The following is a 23173-nucleotide window of genomic DNA, read 5'->3' as shown; positions in this document are numbered from 1 at the left end:
TCTGAATTCAGGGACAACATCTCTAATTTGTCCTCTACAAAAAAATGATTACATTTACTATAACCATTTTATTGCCGGGGTTTGTTTTTCATCTGAATATGATACTCACCTCTGACAATTTCCATGACAACACTAAGGGAGAAATTTTACTTCTCCACCTGTATTGGCCCTGAATATGTACTCACTTCATCATTTTTATATGTGCTAACTTCACCCCACACTGGGTTCAGTTTCCTGTTCACAGAAGACAAGAAATGTGGAATGCCAGAGAAGTGAGTGCATATAGTTTCCAAATATAACATCTCTGTAGGAAGTCTCTGGGTTCCCTTCTTGATTCCTATTTGGTTTCTTCCTTAGCTTTCTAAGCTAGAATCAGTTCCTAGAAAAGGAATAAAAGAGAGTTTAGGTTTATTTTATAGACCAAATTATTTCCGACAAAATTTCTGTCAATGAGATATTTAGGATTTTTTTCAATGTCTGATTTACGACTAAAGCCCAGTGGGGTTTTTAACTTTCCCTTTTCCTCTTTCTCTCTTTCTTGGCCTCTCTCTCTTTCTCTCAACATATGTGTGTTTGTGTGTACGTATGTGCATACACACATGCATGCACATATGTCCACGTGTGAAGTATTTCTTTTTTTTTTTTTTTTGCCAGTCCTGGGCTTGAACTCAGGGCCTGAGCACTGTCCTTGGACTTTCTCAAGGCTAGAGCTCTACCACTTGAGCCTCAGCACCACTTCCGGCTTTTTTCTATGTATGTGGTACCGAGGAATCGAACCCGGGTCTTCATGCATGCTAGGCAAGCACTTTAGCCACTAGGCCAAACTCCCGGCCCTATTTCTAAGTCATTCAGTTACTATAGCAGTCACTTGGGGGAAGCCACAGAAAGAACAACTAGTAAAATATGTATTTTCAAGTGAAAAAGCCCAAAAATGTCACTATCCTTCTAAGTATTTTAACCTGTAAAAATTTCAATGGACAATTAAAACAGAAAACTTATCATTCAACAGAAAATTCTCTGAGAAAAAATGCTTTCCTAATTACTCTATCAAGCATGCAATCGCTATAGGCTTTTTGAGGAAATTACTGTAAAGACTACTTGAATTTTAGTAATCCAGATGTTGATCAATTACCCTTCCACTCAACTTTTGCTTCTTTATCTCCTCTCTATCAATATCCAGTTATCTCTGTTTCCAATAGCCATTTAGGGGAGAATGAGGCCTGCATATTATTCATGCTTTAGAGATAAATGATAAAGTCCATCATCTAAAATTCGCATGCATCATTACTGCATTCACATTAATTTATGCTCAATTAACATGCTTAGAATCAGTTTTCTGTGGAGTTCATCCAATTGGCTTTATAGCTTCTGGCTCTGTGAGGTTCCTTTTGCTCTGATCGTTGGTAATGTGACGAGCTACAGTCTTCATTCCTATCATTAGAGTCTTCAGGGCTTTGGTTTTGTTCATAAATTGAACAGGGTCAGCATGTGGTAGGATGACAGCAACAGCATTCCTGGCTGAGAGCCACATTGCTACATTCTGGCAAATGTTCTCTGCACAGATGTGATGCCCAGCCTAGCAGCGGGGTCACAGGTGTGCCTCTGTGCTGCTGTACTGAAAAGGTGGCCTTCAGAGGAATGGACCCAGAGGAATGAGGAGAAACATTTTGTCTGCACTTGAATGGGCCTGCTGTTCTCCTCCTACAACAAGTGAGGGAATCAGCGGGCTATCTTTTCTTGCAGTACCGATCATCAGGAATGTGGCTCTGTTCATGTTCAACCATTCTCGAAATAACCAACTATTTAGGAAACATTGACAGTGTTCATCTATCAAACAAAAGAGAACAAGCAATGATTGTTTTTGCCCATTTCTGGGTGAACACTAATATATACTATTCAAAATTGAAAGTATTATGAGCTTATATAGGTTGCTGACATATGGTTTGAACAACAAAAGAACTCTTCTATATATTTGGCAATGCTCTAGTTAAAAAATGGATTTTTTTTTAAAAAATTGAGACACAGAAGCTTTATTAAATTTATTTTTAGTTCTTCCTACTTCAGGCTGAGAGGATTTTGATAAATTGTTTTATCAAAATATATTCTGAAGTCTGGCACAGGAGCTTAATCCTGTATGCTAATGATTTGGGGGGGGGGCGGGTAAATCAGGGACTAGCAGTTTAGACCAGCCAAGATAAAAGAAGTATATGAGACTCTGTCTTAAACAAATGGCTGTGCATAGTAGCATCTACTTGTTTTCCCAGTTACGGGAGTAGCAACATGTCTGGGCCCAGTAGTGTGTGCCTATCTTCTCCAAGGACGTGGGTAAGCATACATGATACGATCATAGACCTGGCTGATCTTGGCCTTAATAAAAGTGATACTACTTAGCAAATCAATCTCCTATGCCACCCAGGGGGCTACAGGAATACTTCAATCAGTAGAGTGCCTTCCTAACAGGCAGAACTCTCTGAGTTCAATCCACAGTGACATGAAAAGACATGGAACTGCATCTTCTCAGACCAGATGCGGTAGGTACCCAATAGTGTCATGAGGTTTCTGTGAGAAAAGACTCATGTTTTGTGAAGGCAAGACTATTGAGAGCCATGTGAAGAAGTCTTTTAGTTCTGGATTACTTGGATAAAATGACATGAATTTGTCTTGTAGATTGAACAATTGTCCCAGTAACACATTCATTTCTCATCAATAAAGAATCCAAGAGGCATGTGGTGGAACATCATAAGTCTTCTGTGTTACAGCAACCTATGAAAGTAAGGCTGACATGACAGATGTGCTAACTGACCAAAGGCAGGGATGACTCACTCGTCATGCTCAACAGCCTGTGCAGGAATGTTGGAAAAACTAGAATGCATTTGAGGAAAAGGCAGTGAGTAGAAATGTAAGAGTTAGAGAAAACCAAGCATCTCGAGAATAAGAACAGGACATTAACTGAAAAACAGTGAAGAGAGTAGAAAAACAATAATGTCACTATAGATACATGACAAAAATTTGTTTTAACTCACTGAAATTCTAATAGATACTGACTGTTTTTTCCTATCTAGCACTACTAGGCTTAGTATTAGTAATAAATATATAAATATGACTGTTAATATGAAGAAAATACTTTATGAATTCAAGGAAGGATTCAGTTAAAGATACCTTGGAGATGAAAGATGATCATGCTAATCTCAACATTGTGAGTATACTTTTTCTGACATATGTGGAATCTATAGTAAAACAAAACAAAACAAAATCAAGGTGATGAAAGTAAAGAGACAACTAGGAAGGTAGAGAGAGAAAGGAAAGGGTGTTTAGAAAAAGGAGTAAGTGGATAAATATGATATGCATATATAGAAATCTCATGATGATACCCAATTTAATCTAATTTAATAAATGCCAATAAAAATTTATAAAAAGGCATATTAATCATAACATTAAAAGTATGAATTATCTGGTATTCTATTCATTATTTTCATGTGGATAATTTTAAGGCATAGTTTCAGTTCTGATAGTTATTGAATTAATGAACTAAACTGAACCAGACTTAATAGTTACTGTACTCTATTAAATATTAAACCAATCTTCAAATTTAAATGAAAATGTTTTGCGTTCAAAAGAAAATTATAACCTGAAAAAATATTTTGAAAATAATTTGTCTTATTTTTATGTTTATTTTGCACAGAATAATTTTGTCAGAACTTTTTAAATGTATGTGTGATATATAAGTTATAATGCCATACATTTTTATAATTTAGAAGAAAATAGGTAGATATCAATTGTAAATATAGGTTCTATTACAATTCATTGATTAGTGGTCTAAGCAAAATGATAAAAATGCATATCTGATGTTTAGCTTCTATGAGAAATTTTTGTTATTTATTTGTTTATTTATATAGTCCGCTGTGGATCTTGAACTCAGGGCCTGCACCTGTTCCTCAGCTTTTTCCCTCAAGGCTAGTGCTCTACCACTTCTAGCTTTTGGGTAGGTAAGTTGGTTATAAGGGTCTCACAGACTTTCTTGCCCAGATTGGCTTCAAACTTCAATCCTCAGATCAAAGGCTACCGAGCAGTTAGTATTTCAGGTCTGAGGTACTGGCACCCAGAAAATTGGTGTTATTTGAAATATTTATCTTTTGCAACCTCACAAAGAATGCCAATATCAAATGATTTGATTATGGAGTATCTACTACAAAAGCTCAAATATGGAAAGTTTGTCTCCAACTTGTGGCACTCTTGAGCGATAACTGGATCATGAGGAATCTGACCATCAAAAGATAATTCACTGATACTGTCATAGCTAAATGGGCTATTAGGAGGAACCAGAACCTGGCTTGATGAAGTTGATCACGTGCTTTTATTTGTCCCTTATTTGTGTTCTAGTTCTTGTGAGTAGATCTGTTGAACTACATTATTCCACCATGATGTTCTGCCAGAAATAAAAGACTGGCTAAACCGAACATTGTAATTTAACAAATGTTAGATCAGCTTAGTTGAATTCAAGACTAACTTGAAATTCTAAGCTTTATTTTTATTGTTTTGTTTTGCTCTTGTAGGGCTTGAACTCAGAGCCTGGGTTATGCCCCGGACCTTTTTTGCTCAAGGCTAGCACTCCACTACTTTAAGCCACAGCTCCACTTTCAATTTTCTGGTGGTTAGTTGGGAATGAGAGTCTCACAGCCTTTCCTATCCAGGCTGATTTTGAACTGTGATCTTCAGATCTCAGCTTCCTGAGTAGCTAATATTACCAGCATGAGCCACATGTATCCAGCTAACACTAGGATTTTTATGCAAGCTTGAGCAGCTGTGTGAGCATTAGTTTTCAGAGATATAAAATTTAGATAATATCATCTCATGCTATAACATTTGGGGGAATTATGTAAGATGTTTGTTCTGACTTAATACACAGAGTTCCGCAAGGTAAAAATATCCCTTCCGTCCTCCAAACGTGCCATCAACTTTCTTCAACTATTACATTGAACATGGTTTCTGCTGTGTTAGCTTAATACTGAATACCTACACATGGATTTCTGCTTTGAAATTAGAATTGACATGCCATCTTAAAAAGCTGGAGGTGAAATATAATGGAAATCTCAAATTAAATAAAAATTTTAAGCTTTCAATTTGAGTAGCTGAATGCATGGATACCTTGAGGAAGAGATTCAAATGCACAGACCAGGAATAAAGAAAAAGATGCAAGAGGTGAGGTGAACTTGTCAAACTTAAAGCAATTGGATATGTAATTCTGGAGTTTCAGTGAAGAGTCAAAGCTAGATTAACAAATTCAGAATAAAAGATACTTTAATTCTAAGTAAGGAATATATCAACTACTCTGGGTATGGTGGCTACTCAGGAGGCTGAGATCTGAGGATCGCAGTTTAAGGCCAGCCTGGGCACTAAAGTCCATGCAATTCTTTTCTCCAAAAACCACCAGAAAACTGAAAGCAGTACTATGGCTCAAGGTTAAGGTGGTATCCTTGAGCTGAAGAACTCAGAAACAATGCTCAGGCCCAGAGTCCAAGTCCTACAACTGACAAAAAAAAATATGTATGTGTGTGTGTGTGTGTGTGTGTGTGTGTGTGTGTGTGTGTGTGTGTGTATGTATGTATGTATGTATGTATGTATGTATGTATGTATCAACTGAGAAAATAAAGGGATCCCAAGAGTTAACTCCTAGAACTACAATATTTACAGGTATAATAAAGAAGGAAAGGCCAGCCAAGTGTCATTTGGAAATAGAAGGCAATGGTGGCTGTCATGGCCAGAGAGGAACAAAATTATGGCAGATCAGAAATTCTAGCTGGAGTAGACACAGCAAAAAATCAGGAAGAAAGAAAGAGGTAGAGATGATTATTATTCACAATTTCATTAAATTCTTTACGTGGAGAGAAACAGATTCAGTTCATAAACTTGCTATCATGATAACTTTATCTTCAAAATTCTATTACAGTCATTTCTCTTGAAAAAAGTAAATGGCTCCTGTTAGGATACTTTCTGATTGTCTTCAAATGACTTATTTCCATTGGGTTGATACAAGATTTTTTCTTGCATTGGCTTGAGAGACCAACTATATGTTCTTTCATACAGGGGAACTTAACTATATGAAACCATAAGTAAGTTGTGAAAAACTGAGTAGAACAAATATTTCAATATGACTGTGGTAAGATAGAAAAGGTATTTTCCTTTGAATATATGGTATAAATTATTATAAAACACTTTCGCCAGTATTATTTCAATGTTAAATCATTAAATAATAATTGCTAACATACAAAAATGAATTCTTGTCACTTTAACATGAAACTTAGAGATTGAGTGAATCTGAAATGTCCATGTATTCCAAGAATGTTAAACACTTGATTGAAGCCTGAAATGACAGCCAACAAAGGTAAATTCTAAGCTCAAAAGTGCCAATCTTGAACTTGTGCAGAAATTGTGAAATGTCGTACATTTTAGCATGGGAATACTATATTAAATCTGCCACCTGTTCTTACTATTGACTTCTTAATTTCTTATTGAATTATTAACATTTTTTAACTTTGGAAAAGTGAATTCTGGCTATCTCCTGTTGACTAACTCTTTGCCAAACTGGAAGAAAAATTTGGCTTGGCTCACTGTGTTCCTTCAGGAAAAGAGGTTATAGAATGCCAAAAGAAGTCAATTTTCATAACCATCACATGCAGGATTTTTTTGCATGATAATTTATATCATGTGGTAAAATCTGAAAGAACTTCTGGTGTCTCTATATCAAAATGATCAGGTAAATATTAGAATTAGAGAATTGTTTCAGAACCTATGAATATGTAAGACACATTAAAATGGCATAATTCTTGATAAAATAATATAAGCCAATCTTATGTTATCCTGTAGTAAATGTTTAATATGTGTTCTAAGGGAAGATTTTGGAATGGAACATGAATTTTACATTTAATGTAATAAGATAAATTTATGTGGTAAGTGTTCTTTAGCCAGAAGCCATTTAAAAATTGAGTATTTTTTAGCAGTTTCAAATATGTTATTAACATAATCTTTTCTTAATAGGGTACCTACTTTGTGTAAATTTTTTCTAAAATGGCTAGGTCAACTTTTTATTGATAGAAATAGGAACTTTTTCATGATTGTGAGCTTACAATTCATGCCTTTTCCATGATAGGAACTGTGAAAGCTAAATGAAGTAAATTCAGTTTAAGTGGGATACATTGAATTATTCCTTTCCTTCTGTTAATCCTTTTTACACAGAGAAAGGAATGCAAGTTATTTTGAGCCAATTAGGTTTGCTCTCTTAAATAGATGCTCTCTTTAAAAATAAGGCATTTAACATGAAATAAAATTTGCTTTTTGGATTTTTTTAAAGAACTCGAGTAAAAATATTGGATTATATTGGCTGGGAGTTTGGCCTAGTGATAGAGTGCTTGCCTAGCATGCATGAAGGTCAGGGGTCGATTCTTTGGCATCACATACATAGAAAAGCTGGAAGTGATGCAGTGGCTCAAGTGGTAGAGTGCTATCTTGAGAAAACCCAAGGACAGTGCTGTGGCCCTGAGTTCAAGCCCTGGGACTGGCCAAAAATATTGGATTAGTAATTGAAAAATGTGTAATGTAGATTGGATTGCTATATTTTATTATAAAGATGAAAATCTGCACAATAACCCATAGTATCACATTTTCATTATGAGGATCAGGGTAGAATTTTAAAGCATCTATATCTATAGACAAAAAGAATCCTTCACCTTGAGAATAACTGAACATTTTAATTGGCCCATATCAAACAAATACCTTCAAGCATCAACATATACAAGAGCTATGTCAACATGCATGACCTAGTCATATTACAGGAAATAACATAAAATTTTATATTAAAATAACAAGTTCACCAGTAATTAGAGAACGATCAAACCCATGACATAATCAATGAATGCTACAACATACATTAAAAAAAATGATACCTTCTCCAAGTAGGCTACATGTAGCATGTTGCAGGGCTATATAATAAGCAGTAGCCTCACCTGCTTATGGCGGCTGTGCCTAAGCCTGGGTCTGGAGTTTACATCACAATTCTCACCGGAATTCACATAATTTAAATACTTTTTATAAGCTAGAAATGAACAGACTTTAAGCCCAAATTTTATTAGGACAACCAAATGAATTTAAAAACTAGATCATATTATAGAATAAGAACCGCATTTATATATGAATATATATATAAAGCACTATGATGTTGTAGCATATTATAAGCAGCATGCAGCATTATTCTAATCTTAGACCCAATTTTATATTATTAAGGGATTGGTAGACTACTTGGTATTTTTTAGAAATAAAAATCAACTTTCATAAAACAGACAATGTGATTATAGCTGTTTCAATACCAAAAAATCTATTTTTCCTTCATACTTTGAGTCCAATTTAGAGCCTGTGGGATGAGGAAAGCAAGTTCAGCTCTCTGTCATGCAAGATTCCTTCTAGGGATATTCTGACACGAACACCTGGAATTTCTTCGCTGTCTTTTGTTTGTATCCAGTATCAACAATGAAAGAGGAGAAGACATGGAATATTTGCAAAGCAAACTGTGTTGTTGTGTTGTTCTTATTTTTCTAAGTCTAGAAATGGCAATATATATCTCTACTCAATTACGCTGCGTAAAACTCATTCCTGGTAGCCTCAGGCAAATGCATGGAGATGAGAGAAATGGAGTGCAGTTATACACTTAGAAAAAAAATAGTAGATAGGCCCAAGGCATTATCTTTGCAATTCGACTTCCTAGTTTAAATAAAATATTTGGGTCAAGTTCTTTCCTTTTCCTATGCAGACAGCATTTCCATGTTCTTAAATGTGAATAAATGCCACCCACCATAGCTTCCTAAAAATTCACACATATCTGTATCAAGCCTTATTCTTTCTAATCAAGATTGAACCATCCACAGATATGATAATTTTCCCCTGATCATTTTACAGAGACCACCAAGCAGATTTCTGAAGGATCTTTTGATAACACACATACGTGCTACCCTATGATTTCCTAGCATCTTTCTACTCCCCAGTTACCTTTTCCTGTAGCAAAAATATCCCTCTATACATCACCCTGTCAATAAAATAAAATTTATTCACTAGCTATATATTAATATTAGACATCGAAATAACAGATCTATTTCTTCATCCAAAGTCTTTATTCTTTTTCTACTCTGATAAGTTTGTAGAAAGCATTAAAAATCTCATCTAGTCTCAAGACATCACCCCACTTGATACAGATTTCAATTCAGGTAAGGATTTCATTCAGAGGTTTTTAACTATTCCACTCCAAATAATTGAATTAGTCACTAGATTTAAATGTACTAGTGCTACTCGTGCTGATTTCATATGAAATATATTGAAAATAAATATATATAGAGAAAATAACTGTACCGACAAACTTAATGTATTTCATGATGTATAGAGCAAAAGGAAGCGATAACAGAGAATAAGGTAAGCAGATTTAATGGATAAAAAGATTAGAATTTATTATAATCTTCTTTCAATCTTGCTAGGAATTAATGCTTTTCTCACCCTATTTGTGCCTTGTACAAAGTCCAGAGCCATTTGTTCTGCTCCTTTCCTCCTGGTTTGGGAGATGGCAGCATCCTGTTGCTTCTCTTATTTTATGCGTACCAATTATATCAGTACCAATCACCATTCCTAGTCACCAGACAGATGCCACAACGCCCGCTTCACGGTGGTGAGGGGGAGGCTGTTTTGTCACATATTATGTTGCCCTGAGAGTAGATATGTTCATCACTGCCTATAGCTCAGATGACATCAGTTTGACATTTTTCATTTCAAAGTAGTGAAATATGAGATAGTAGTTAATACAGAGCTACTAAATTACTTGTCAGCTGTAGCCCCTCCCTAGGTCCACCTTGAACAATTTTGTATGACTACTTCTTTCTTGCACTCTAGGATTGCCTCTAATTAAAGGCAGATGATTTCTCCCTAACATATATTCCTACTGCTTCCAAGTAAAAGTGACTCCTAATTTTCTGAGACATGAGTCAGTTTCTATTATCCAATTTCCTAAGCCTTCATTTAAGTCCTAGAATTTTCAAAATGATGATGAAAATGATTATTTTTTTTGATAAAAGCCTTATGCACCAGCCTATGGTTTAGTCCTTTTTTCATATATATATATATATATATATATATTATTGTAATTAGTAGAGGGGTTACAGTTATACTTGCCAGGTAGAAGGTGCATTCCTTCACCCACATTGATACCCCTTCTCATGTTTTCATCCCCATTTCCCACCCCCACCCCTTCCCCTCATCTTGCTTTATAATTAGTACAAACCTTGGACTCTCTTAGCAGAGGATTACAATAGCTTAAAACTTAAATACATAAGGGCATATAGGATGAGGCTAAGTGAAAGTACCTCCAGAATATGGAAACAAGAGCTATATAATGTGTGATTGTTATTCTTAATGTACTGTGTTATTTCTCATCTCTTTTGTTGTCCCTTGGTTATTCTCATATTGTTACAGTATCTTACCTTGTAATCTGGTATATTATATATACATTTATTTGTTTATCTGAAATAGGAAAGGGAAGGAGGGGGAAAAGATGGTTTAGTCTTTTGATAATCACATACATAAATCCTGCGATCATGAATGCATTTCTTCCTTCATTTCAAAATGGTTGTATAAAATTATGAACCTTAGTTCATAATTGTCAAAATAGGATAAAACCTTTGGATGTAAGAGAGAAGAAAATGTATAATGAGTGGTTTATGATTAATGTAATAGTTGTATAGTCATACAGCAAATGTCATGTGTATATAAAATAACATAAAGCAAGCACTAACAAACTAAAAGGCAATTTAGGTGGATATTGAGTAGCCATTATGTTAAAAATGATTTATTTTTGGAGCTAACTTTTTGACCAATGTTCATGCAATTCTTTATATGACATTCCAATTTGAAGACAAATATCAGAAAAATACATGTTTTTACTATAACTGCAGTATGCCTTGTTCATACTTTGCTTATACATAATATATTTTGTGGTTTATTTTAAATTTGACTATAGAATTCTGTGGATAAAACTCCAACTGCAAAAGTTGGTCTTGAAAATATATTTTCTACAATACATATGCTAAAATTATACCTAAATATTCAAAAACAGCCTACAAATTTCTCCTAACAAGCTTCAATGCTAAAGGTTTTGTAAATTCATTTTCTTTAATTGCAGGAACAGTATCTGGAAGGATTGTGAGATGTTCCTCAGCTTTTCCTTTTCCTTCTCTGTATCTTTTACTTCTTTTATCCTATGATTGCTACAAAATTCTATTGCCCAGATTGGAGACAATGGGTCTTATCTTTAATTTACTTGAGAGACTAAGATGGTAGGATTACAGTTTCAGGAGATGAGGAGAATGTGGTTTGATATTTCCTAAACAAAAACTACAATCGATAGCGTCATATAGACAGAAAGTGTTTGTTCGGATGTTTCTCATTGGAATGGTTCAACCAGAAAAGGAAATATATTTTGGTATGAAAGCCATTACTGTATAAGGAGAAAGAAATAGATGGAGGAAAGTAGAATTAATAGGAATTAATGAAAAGGGTATGGTCTTTTATTTGAGCATTGATACTGAATGAAAAAAGTTAGATTTCCTTGAATTATAGTCTTGTCCTCTGCTATTTTCTTCCTTTTGCAAGGCTCGTTCACCATGGAATAATACTTACACACATCAGAGAGCAGCAAAGTCAAAAACATTTTTGGCAGGGATGGGTAATGGCTTGAAATTCTTTGATATATACTAGATCTCATAATAAGAGCTTCCCACATTTTAATTTTTCATGTATAAAATTCTTCAAATATTTCCATAAGACTGAAATGGGGATTAGAATTATTGCTAGAGTTGCGGAAGTGTAAAAATAGAAAACAGTTTTAAGAAGAAAAGCATCCCCTAAGTACTGAATGTCCAAAATAATCCCATTAGATTCCAGGGAAGATTTAATACTCACTTAACAATGCTTATTCCTTCTGAAAGCCCGCATGTCTTTCAGGTCAGCATCACTTCCCTCATTCTAATCAATCACTCTATGAAGAGCAGAGACAGAGCCCTTCCCTCCCTGTCTTATCTCTACAAGCCACTTTGGTGTGCCATGATGTGATATGAAATTTGCCCTTTTTGTGCCTTGCCAAATGCCCACAGCTGACTGTGTCTGGTTTCCAAGTTTGTGACTTGGCTGTTCATATGCAAGAACTTGAATTTTACTCAGTGGTGAGTGGATAGCCTGGTTCTCTGAGGAGAACTCACTTTTTTTTTCCTGCCAGTTTCACTTGGCAGTGCACTTCCAGGCAGATTCTGCAAAATGACAGGGAGGAAGAGAAGGGCAGGAAAGCTGAGAATGAGAATGCCCTCTTCTAGTTGCTAAGTTTCCAGGTGAGAAATTCAGAAAGAGAAGAAAATGATTTGTTAAATATTGCCAAATACACATTGTTGTTGACAATACAATGAATATCTTCAATGTTAACTAGAATGTTATCAGATAGGGAAATCATTAAGTATATTGTGGTGTATACAAACATATTGTACATTCAGCATCCTGGATTGGAAGATTGGTGATTAGGACCAATTCTCTTGAGTTAATTGAGTAACTATACCATTATACATATAGGATGATAGATTTTCAAATAGTTTGGATCACATTTTAACAATTTTATTTTTATAAAAGTATATTAGTGTGTGTCTGCTTTTGTTCTTTGTCTTGAACCGTTTGACATTTCCCAATTTTCTACTTTGTGCATATTCATCAGAGAAAAATATTCAACAAGATATGTTCCACTTGCTCACTTTGAAAAGATTTAGGTCACTCTGCTCTTAAGGTAGAATCAAGGGGGTGTTCCATGAACCAACCTCGCCTTTTAAGATTTAATATCTGGTACAGTATGAAGAATAGTTACCCATTTACACTATGTTTTAGCAATTTGGGAACAAATTATTAAAATGCAAATACCTGAATGCACATTTCAAACCTAAAAAAATCAGGACATTTTTTCAAGTACAGATTTACCAATACATTTGGCCTTGGTATCTATAAAAGAAAATACAGCATGTCAGAAAATAATTGAAATTAGGGTTGAGAGGGTCTTATAAACAACCTTTTAAATAAAATCTGTGGCTTAAATAAATGCTTCCCATTCTAGAGACAACCAGAAACATACCCTATAGCTCAAGTGATCGGTAAAAACAGACAACTGACTTCTTCAAGGAACCTTGGTTTTTATGTGATTTGATCTACTCACAGGGTATAAATTCTACTGCCAGAACTAACCAGATGCACAGCTTTATCTGAATTCTTATATTCCAGGCTTTTGGTGAAATATGTTTGTGTCACTAGCTTCTTTCAAGTAGTGTTTATCACCATCTCCCTGATTGCCTAATATAAGTTTACAGCCAGTCTCTTGGGTGTATTCTTGCATTACAGCCCTCCCACAGATATCATAAACAGCAACATCATTGGAAATGAATGTCAGACTCATGCCACCCTTGGAGTACATTACCCATCACCTTGTCTTGTTGCTGACACATCAAGAGAGGGCCTGGCTCTAATCTCTTGAGTCAAATGGACCTGATGTACCCAATTTACACTAGCTGTCCAGGGAAGGTATTTTGTAGGTTGGTTCAGTTACGATGATATTCAAACTGTGTCTTATCTAAACACCACCATTGGCTAAGGTTGTTCCTATTTTTCCTTTAATTTGTCTCCTGGGAAAAATTTTTCAAAGAATAAAAAGCTTAAAGATGCTAATCTAAATATTTATATATCCAGGTTGAGAAGTTGAAGATACGGAGATTAATATATTTTAAATTACTTAGTCTGGAAACTACTGGCAGATTTAAAAATACAAATGAAGTATTTTGACACTCAGTCTAATGCTAATTTCCTTTTACCAACTTAACTTCCTAATTTTAAAAATTAGCCTGTTATGGGTTATTTGCTCATCCTTTCTCTCCTTCCTATTCTCCACTTCTGTTCATTCATTCCTTCACCCACATTGGATTTAATCTTTTCCCTTTTTCTCTCCTTCTCTTTCTTCCTTTCAACTAAGGCTCCTACCTCCTTTTAAAATCTTTTTCTCCATCCTGCTTGTTTTCCTCCTTTCCTCCTTTTCTTTCCATTCCTCTTTCTTTTTCCTTCCTTTCTCTATCCTTCCTTTCTCTTTCCTTGTTCCTTCTTCCTTCCTTCCTTCCTTCATTCCATCATCCCTTCCTTTTTCATCATTCCCTCCTCTATTCTCTTTCTACTCATTTCTACTCTTTATGTTTCCTCTCTTTTGTATACTATTTTGCTCTAGTCATATGACAACATGTGTACTTAATTTATACAGGACATTTTTATAATATCTGTTCAGTACTCTTGTACCTAATTATTGATTTTTGAAGGATGCACATCAGAACTGGCTGTTCTTTTTGATGTTTTTATTTTCTGTTCCATCAGTTATAAAATGCTGAAAGTGACAGAAGATATAACATAACTAATGAAATTGATAAAATAGTATCTAAATAAATAATAAAATGTTTCCAGTGAAAAGTTATTTTTTAAATTTTCTTTTTTTATTGTAATTGATAGAAGGGTTACATTATATTCACCAGATAAAAGGTGCATTACTTCACAAACATTGATACACTTTCTCATGTTTTTTGTCTCCATTTTCCTCCTCCCACCCCCTCTCCCCATCTTGTTTTCCCCCTTCCCTATTCTGTTTCAAGTAAATGAATCAACATATATGCAATATACAAGATAACAAGTTAAGATATTTTAACAATATGAGATAACCAAGGGACAACAAAAGAGGAGAGAAATAATATAGTACATTAAGAACAACAATCACATATTATATGGCTCTTGTTTCCATATCCTAGAGGTCCTGAAAAGTCATTTTATGTCCACTATTTCTACATATAACTAAATTAGCATTGTTGTCAGTTTAGAAATGAAAAAGTAAAACACCATTACTAAATGGACTATAAATGCATCATGTAGGGAACTAGCTAAATTATAAATTTATTAAGAGATTCTGCACTCAATTATAGGCATTATACCATAAAACAATAGAACATGGGAGGACCAGGCCTACCTAGTGAACTGCAGATTTATTTACATATTTAACTGTGATCAAAGAGAGAAACGGTCCTTATTTAAATATCACTTATGGTTGTATTGTACTCCATTGGTTATGCATGTTACGCCCTTTGTGTGTGTGTGTGTGTGTGTGTGTGTGTGTGTGTGTGTGTGTGTGATGGGAACCGTTCTTGCCCACATAGCTTAAGGTCTCACCGGGAAGATGTGACTCCCTGGTTATCAGAAAGATCCCACTTTCAGAGCCCCACCCCGAAAATTCTGGGAAAAGCTCCATTGTTAGACCTATCTGAAAATATACATTGCTTCTGGCATGCCCCTGTGCTGCAGCGGCCTGATGTCACAGCTCAGGAGTTTCCTTGTTTGACTATGCTGACTCCCCAGACCCTCTCCTTCATAGCCAGTTGTGTCGCCAGCCCTCTGGGATTACTTGGTGTCCCCTCCTCAGCGGTGATCGAATCCATTGACATATTTGACTCCTTTCTTTCCTTTCCTCCATTTGATCATTCCTACTGTCTGCCTGCATGAGGTGCCAGCCTTAGGGCTTGAACTCAGGGCCCCGTCACTGCCCCTGAATTTTTTTTGTTTATTTTTGTTTTATTTTATTTTTCCATATATTTTTATTGTAATTAATAGAAAGGTTACATTATATTCACCAGATAGAGGTGCATTACTTCACATACATTGATACCCTTTCTCAAGTCTTGCTCCCCATTTCCCTCCTTCCAACCCCATCCCTAGTCTTGTTTTCCTCCCTTTCCTATCCGACTTCAAATAACCAAACATGCATATATACAATATATCAGATAACAAGCTGAAATCCTGAACAATATGAGATACCCATGGGACAACAAAAGAGATGAGAGATGACATAGTACATGAAGGACAACAATCACTCATTATATGGCTTTTGTTTCTATATCCTGGAGGTCCTTTCATTTAGTCTTATGTATCTAGGTTTTTCTCTATTGTAAATCTCTGCTAGAAGAGCCCAGGGTTTCTGCTGGTTATGACAAAGGAGGGAAACTATTGTGCCTATGTTCCTTTGAGTCTGGCTTACTTCACTTAATATGATTTTTTCTAAGTCTTTCCATTTCCTTACAAATGGGGCGAAGTCATTCTTTCCAACAGCAGTATAGAATTCCATTGTGTATAAATACCACATCTTGTTGATCCATTCATCAACTGAGTGACATCTGGGTTCGTTCCGTGCCTTTGCTATTTTTGCTCAAGGTTAGCTCTACCATTTCAGCTACAGCTCCATTTCCATATTTTCACGGTTTGTTAGAGATGAATCCCACAGACTTTCCTTGCCAAGCCGTCAAACCGCCATCCTCAAATCTCAGCATCCTGAGTAGCTAGGATTACAGGCTTGAGCTATCAGCATTTTTAAATTCACTTGTCCACCTATCGATTCCACAGCTTAGCTCATTATTGTAAATAATACTTCAATAAACATGGCATTGCAAGCACCTTCTCGATATGCATGTGTGTGTGTGTGTGTGTGTGTGTGTGTGTGTGTGTGTGTGTGTAAAACAGAAATATTCTTGGGTTACAGCTATTTTTATTTATATGAAAAACTTCCATAATAATCTCTGTATTACTGTAGCAATTTAAACCCTCATAGACTGTATAAAATTTGTCAAGTTTTCTTTTTGTAATTCCAGCCAGTCCAATTCTGAAGAGATAACAATTCATTAGATCTGGATTTTCCTAAAGATGAGTGATTCTGAGTATTTTTTCATATACATCATGGGGACTTTGTAACCTATGAAAACTATCTATTCTGATCATTTACCTTCTCCAGGTTGCTCTTTGCGGCTGAATTGTTTGAGTTCTTTCTGTAGTCTAAATATTAACCCTCTGGTTTATAAGCATTTTTTCCATTCTGGTGTTTTTTTTATACTGTTTCATATTGTTTCTTTTCAATCCGTGAAGAAGTTTTTTTGGTTTGACATAATTTTTATATTATTCCTATGTGTTTCCTTTCAGTGATATGACTTGGGATCTTATTCAAAAACTTTTTACTTATAACCAATAGCATTGTTCTTCTTGTGTTTTCTTTTTTCTATATATTTTTATTGTAATTAATAGAAGGGTTACATTATATTTGCCAGATAGAAGGTACATTACTTCACATATATTGATACCCTTTCTCATGTCTTCGTCCCCATTTCCCTCCTCCCAACCCCCACCCTCATCTTGTTTTCTTCCAATATTTTTCTACTATTTTCCTCTCTTGAATTGAATGAATAAAAGCAGTATTTGCCAATGTGTTTCTCCATGCTTCCTGCCACTTCAAGGAACTGACTTTATCTGAGTGTAAGTATATAGGTTATACATTAATAAACATACAGAAATTTTATTTCTCTCCTATCCCCCCATGAGTGGCAGTCAATAAATAAAATCAGTAGGAAGGGGGATAAAGTAGATTAAATTGACCTCTCAAAAACTCGCCAAACTTTTTCAAAATTGAAATTGATCACATTAATTGAAATTTCAAAGCTCAACAAAAATAATGAATGAGCAAAAAACTAATGAATGAGCAAAAATAATGAATGATAGTAAGGTAAGTGATTCTCAACAACCAGGATGTTTATCCAAAGTCATTTCATTTACAGAAATAAGCAGTGTCATGTTTTACTTAGTCAACTTTAACTGAAGACACAACTGGGACTAAGACAAAGGCTTAGGGTAAAGATAGGAAGGAAGTAACCTTCTTTTTACACTGATTTAGATTTGTTATGGCAGAGCATGAAAATTGCTTTGCTGGGGTGAGGACATAAGGGATCCTGAGATGCTAAACTCATTTGCTTTTGAGAAACAGTAGGAGGTAGGAGGTGTAAGAAGACATACTGCCTGTTCAAGAACAATGTGAGGAGAGCAAATGAGAAAATGGCAACTATGAAACCCTCTCTGGAAATACAAAATTAATCAAAGTGTGGGGTTTTTTTAAGGGGGAGTATGGAATAGGCAAGCATCTATCTCCAGATGTTCTGTGAAGGGTAAAGTGCAACCAACTTTCAGGAGCTTAAAAATCTATTGTTTTACAGAAGTACTGTAAAGCACTAATAAACTCCATTTAAAATGTGAAACTATTTGGATTCTTCATATTCATTATGCATGCATCTCTACAACATAAAATATGCACAAAAAACTGTTTTTAAACCTTGAGATTTTGTTGTAACTATTGTTCCATAAAACCCTCCTGCAAAAAAAAAAAACATCTGTTTTTAACATTGAAGAAAGAGAACAAATTTGCCAAAAATCCACAGACAAACTCAAGTAGCAATGGAAGGACTGAGCTCGATGTAGCCAGTTTAAAGGAAAATAGAATGCTGGCTTTGTCCTTAAGAGTATATATGTGCAGAAGGGTTTCAGTTCAACATGTCTGTGAGTAAAATGTGCTTTGATTATAAAAAAAAGAGTATATATGTGGTCTCAAGAAAACATTTCAAAATTAGGACTGGCAGCCATCAATCAATCAGTCAATCAATCAGACAATCAGTAAAGAATGACAGAGAATGTATTTGAGATTTGATAGGACTTTGCATTTTTCTCAAGTTGTTAGAATTGTAAAAAAATGAGTTTATGTTTAAGATGTAAGTAGATTATTATTTTTTAATGAGGATACTTTGTGAGTGATAAATGGAAAATTGTTTTCCATTGAATAGCAAAAGCAATGGAAAAGCTCAGAGTTACCAGTAGTATGAAAATGTTATTCATTCCAAAACAAATCATGCAGTTCAAAACACATGTGGGCCAGAGCCAACCTCTACGACAATCTCCTTTCCCTTCATGCTTTCTATTGGTTCATCAACCTTCTCACAACAAAATCAAATACCCAAGAGATTTTTTTCTGATATGATATTGTCTTTTCTTGCAGGATCAATCCAAGAAACTTACTTGGTATTTAAATAGCTGGACTCATTTGAGACATTAACCAGAATTGATTGCAACTTCCTAATTGATTATCCTTGGTCAATGGATTCCATGCCATCTCTTCATTCATTCTACTGAATTTCCTACATCTGCGTCAAAGACTTCTGTGTTATTTCTCAACTGGACCTCCTTCTTACTCTATTACTCTCCAAAGTGGAGCCTCATGACTCCATCTGTGGCTGTAGTTTATTAAACTGTGTGACCCTTTTGCTCCTCAAGTCTGCTGAATTTCAGAATAATTATCTTCGTGCCAGTTGGTCACCATAACATGAGGTCATCAAAAACTCTAATGTTCTTAAGCTGTTTATACCATTTTATTTTTTACCATTTGTCTCCACTTTCATATGTTTAGCGATCAGAAACTCAAATTTTTGTGCCAACACAGAAAACTGTTGTAAATCATTGATATTCTGTAGCCCATCATACCCACCATTCATTCTAGCCCATTACTAAGCTTATTAGATTGACCTCCTAAATCTGAGTACCTATTCTTCCATCTGCATCATAATTGTCTTAATTTTGTATTCATTACTTGGGACATAAATGATTGTATCAACTAATTTACCTCATATTGTGACATTGTTTACTATAATGAAAGGACATACTCAGTTTAAAATGTCTTCTTATAAGTAGCTGTATTGGGATGTAGCTATTATGATATATATAAATCATATATCATATATGTCATATATCAGATATATGATACATATACACATATATAGTGTGATAATGTTCCCACATATTTTCATCCTTAAATCATTCTAAACTGTTTTGTGAGGCACCATATGGGTCCAGAGAAGGCTAGTATCTAGAATGGATGCAAGCTAAAGCAACAAAACCATACATTTGTGCCAACAACTTCTTAAATCTTTCTTAGAACTGCTCATTAGTAACTGACAATTCTATAAAACTGAATAGTACACCTTCCAAACTCACTGATTTCTTTAGCTTCATAAAGCTGTGAGATTTATTTGGACCATAGTCAAATTTTCTTTCTTCTTTCTGTCCAAAGAAGTCCTCAATGCATTTTCTAACATGAATCTCAGTGTATGCCATGATCTTCTTACTTCATATTTAATGAGTCATATGTTGATGATGATGACATTGGACATATGACTAATTCCTTCTCATAGTCAAATGCGGTTTAACCATAATTGTAAAAATATTTTACAGAACTTGTTCTGAATATAAATGACACAATGAATACTTATACATACATATTCAAGAAATTTAGATGATAGCTATGAGTAGTAACTCTATTCGTTCAGTTCAGGTTTTTAAATTTCTTGATATAGAAAGTAGAAGAAACAGAGACAGAAACAGACATAGGTAAGTTTTAGAAAAAACATACTCGGGCCAGGAGTTTGGCCTAGTGGTTAAACTGCTTGCCTAGCATGCATGAAGACCCGGGTTCGATTCCTTGGTACCACATACACAGAAAAGCTAGAAGTGGTGCTGAGGCTCAAGTGGTAGAGCTCTAGCCTTGAGAAAGTCCAAGGACAGTGCTCAGGCCCTGAGCTCAAGCCCAGGACTGGCAAAAACAAAACAAAACAAAAAAAACATACTCTATGAAGCCAGCAAAAGAAATCCAAATAAGTAGATATACACATATTTGTATATATTTGGCTCTTCTGTAGTTATCTGTATCAAGTTCATTTCTGATCACATCTGTAAAATATTTCAAATCAACACAGGAAATTTACTGAAGTGCTAAACATCCTAAATTAGTAAGATTAATTTCAGCAAAAGAAACAATAACTTGAGAAATACTGAAACATTCAAAGATATGATGCACTAACATACTTATTATTAAATATTAAAAATAATGATAATTTTAAACTTGCGATAATAAATCTCTTACTTTAAGTACTTTATCAATTTTGACATGTTGTTAAGCAATATTAATCTTACATTTGTTGAAAATTTTATCTTTTTCAAATTTTATTGTGGAGATGATGAATAGCAGAGTTTACAGTTACATTTTTTTCTCTTTTTTTTGTGACAGACCTGGGCCTTGAATTCAGGGACTGGGCATGTTCCTCTGCACTTTGTTCAAGAATAGCACTCTACCATTTGAACTACTGATCCATTTCTGGCTCTATGGGGTTAGTTGGAGATAAGAATCTCACTCTCATACACATTCCTGCCCAGCTGGTTTTGAACCTCAATCCTTAGGTCTCAGCCTCCTGAGTAGCTAGGATGAGAGGTGTGAACCAACTGGTGAGAAATTCCTTTTTTGCTTTTATTTTTTAGTATATTTTTATTGTAATTAATAGAAAGGACACATTATATTCACCAGATAGAAGATGCATTACTTCACATACATTGTTACCCTTTCTCATGTCTTGGTCCCTATTTCCCAACCCCTACCAGTGCCCCTCATCTTGTTTTCCCCACTTTCCTATCCCATTTCAATTGAGAATTTCCTTTTTATAACTTGTAATTTAGGGCAAAAAAAATCACTGCAACATGTTATTGTCCAGTGAGTCAGTGTGCATGTAAGTACTGCAGAGCTCCAGACTTCAAAGATGTACTGAACAGTAGCTCTGACTAGATCTACCTGGATTCCTATTAGATAATATGTCTTAGAAGCAGGAAGCAAACAGTTTGGCATTCCACTTGATAGTTACACACACACATTATGTAACCTTTTTTTCCCTTGTAGAATGGAATTCTTAGAAAGCAATTTACCAAGTGTAAAGTACATAAATTCACATGTATATTTCTATTCTTCACAATTATATTTTTAGTTCTTTTGCATTGTGTTGCTTTTTCTCTTCTTTTTATGGAATCATATATATATATATATATATATATGAAATTGCACTCCTCCAGGAAAAATAAGGGTGAAAATTAATCTCACTGCCAATTCTGAAACAAGGTAAAACAATAAGGAGAAGAAAAAGAGGCTACTGGGAGATTGATCAGATAATAAAGGAAATAATCAATATCAAGAGAACAGTATTCAATAAAGCAAAAATGAGAAAACACAGACTACTAAAGAAATAAAAACATGAGACAAAAGACAAAGGGTAAACTAGTATAGCAGCAATATTCACAAGACAATATGTTTGAAATGAACTTTACAACTTGGGAGGGGGTGGCAAAAGGAAAATTTAGAGAAAAACATGGGAAAGGGTAACAGTGTTCAAGAAATAATTACTCACTACCTTAAGAATGTAATTGTATCCACTTAGGTGTTTATTCAATAAATATTTATTGAGCTACAATGTATGCTAAGCACATGTGAATGTTACTTTATTTTTTTTATTTTTTTAATTTTTTTATTGTAATTAGTAAAAGGGTTACATGATATTTGCCAGATAGAAGGTGCATTAATTCACATACATTGATACCCTTTCACATGTCTTGGTACTCGTTTCCCTCCCCCCCCCACACCCCCCACCCGTCTTGGTTTTCCCCCCTTCCCTATCTAATTTCAAATATCCAAATACAAATAAATTCAATATATCAGATAACAAAGTGAGATACTATAACAATATGAGATAACCAAGGGACAGCAAAGGAGATGAGAGACAACATAGTACATTAAGGACAGCAATCATTCATTATATGGCTTTTGTTTCAATATCCTGGAGGTCCTTTCAATTAGCTTCATACTATATGGCCTTATGTATCAAGGTTTTGCTCTATTGCAGATCTCTGCTAGTAGAGCCCAAGGTTTCTACTGATCATGACGAATGAGGGAAACCATTGAGCCTAAGTTCCTTTGAGTCTGGCTTACTTCAGTTAATATGATTTTTTCTAAGTCTTTCCATTTCCTAACAAGTGGGGCGATGTCATTCTTTCTGACAGCAGCATAGAATTCCATTGTGTACAAATACCACAACTTGTTGATCCACTCATCAACTGAGGGACATCTAGGTTGGTTCCATATCTTTGCTATGGTGAATAGTGCTGCAATGAACATTGTTGTGTTAGTGGATTTAGTATGCCCTTGTTTCTGGATGGTTGAGTAAATGCCAAGTAGTGGAATTGCTGGGTCATAGGGGAGTTCTATGTTTAGCCTTTTGAGGCACTGCCACACTGCTTTCCATAGTGGTTGAACGAGTTTGCACTCCCACCAACAGTGTAGTAGTGATCCCTCCTGGCCACATCC

The 23173-nt window shown here is 35.0% G+C and overlaps 1 protein-coding gene across 3 annotated transcripts in view; it reads left to right on the top strand.

Moving 5' to 3' along the window:
• Gpc5 (glypican 5) overlaps nt 1-23173 on the top strand; it is a 1012282-nt gene that overhangs the window by 740941 nt on the left and 248168 nt on the right. Inside the window, exon 8 of one of the 3 annotated variants that reach the window (XM_090341702.1) lies at nt 18998-19156. The exons of the other annotated variants lie outside the window; for them this stretch is intronic. Within the exon in view, the coding sequence (XP_090197828.1) occupies nt 18998-18999 (2 nt within the window). The 3' untranslated portion in view covers nt 19000-19156. Of the gene's footprint in view, nt 1-18997; nt 19157-23173 lie in introns of those variants that run through there. 3 annotated transcript variants of the gene reach the window in all.

This window comes from Megascapheus bottae, chromosome 11 (assembly GCF_031878675.1).
Source record: "Megascapheus bottae isolate mThoBot1 chromosome 11, mThoBot2.hap1, whole genome shotgun sequence".
Lineage (NCBI taxonomy): Eukaryota > Metazoa > Chordata > Mammalia > Rodentia > Geomyidae > Megascapheus > Megascapheus bottae.
This window is presented reverse-complemented; position numbering and strand designations above follow the sequence as displayed.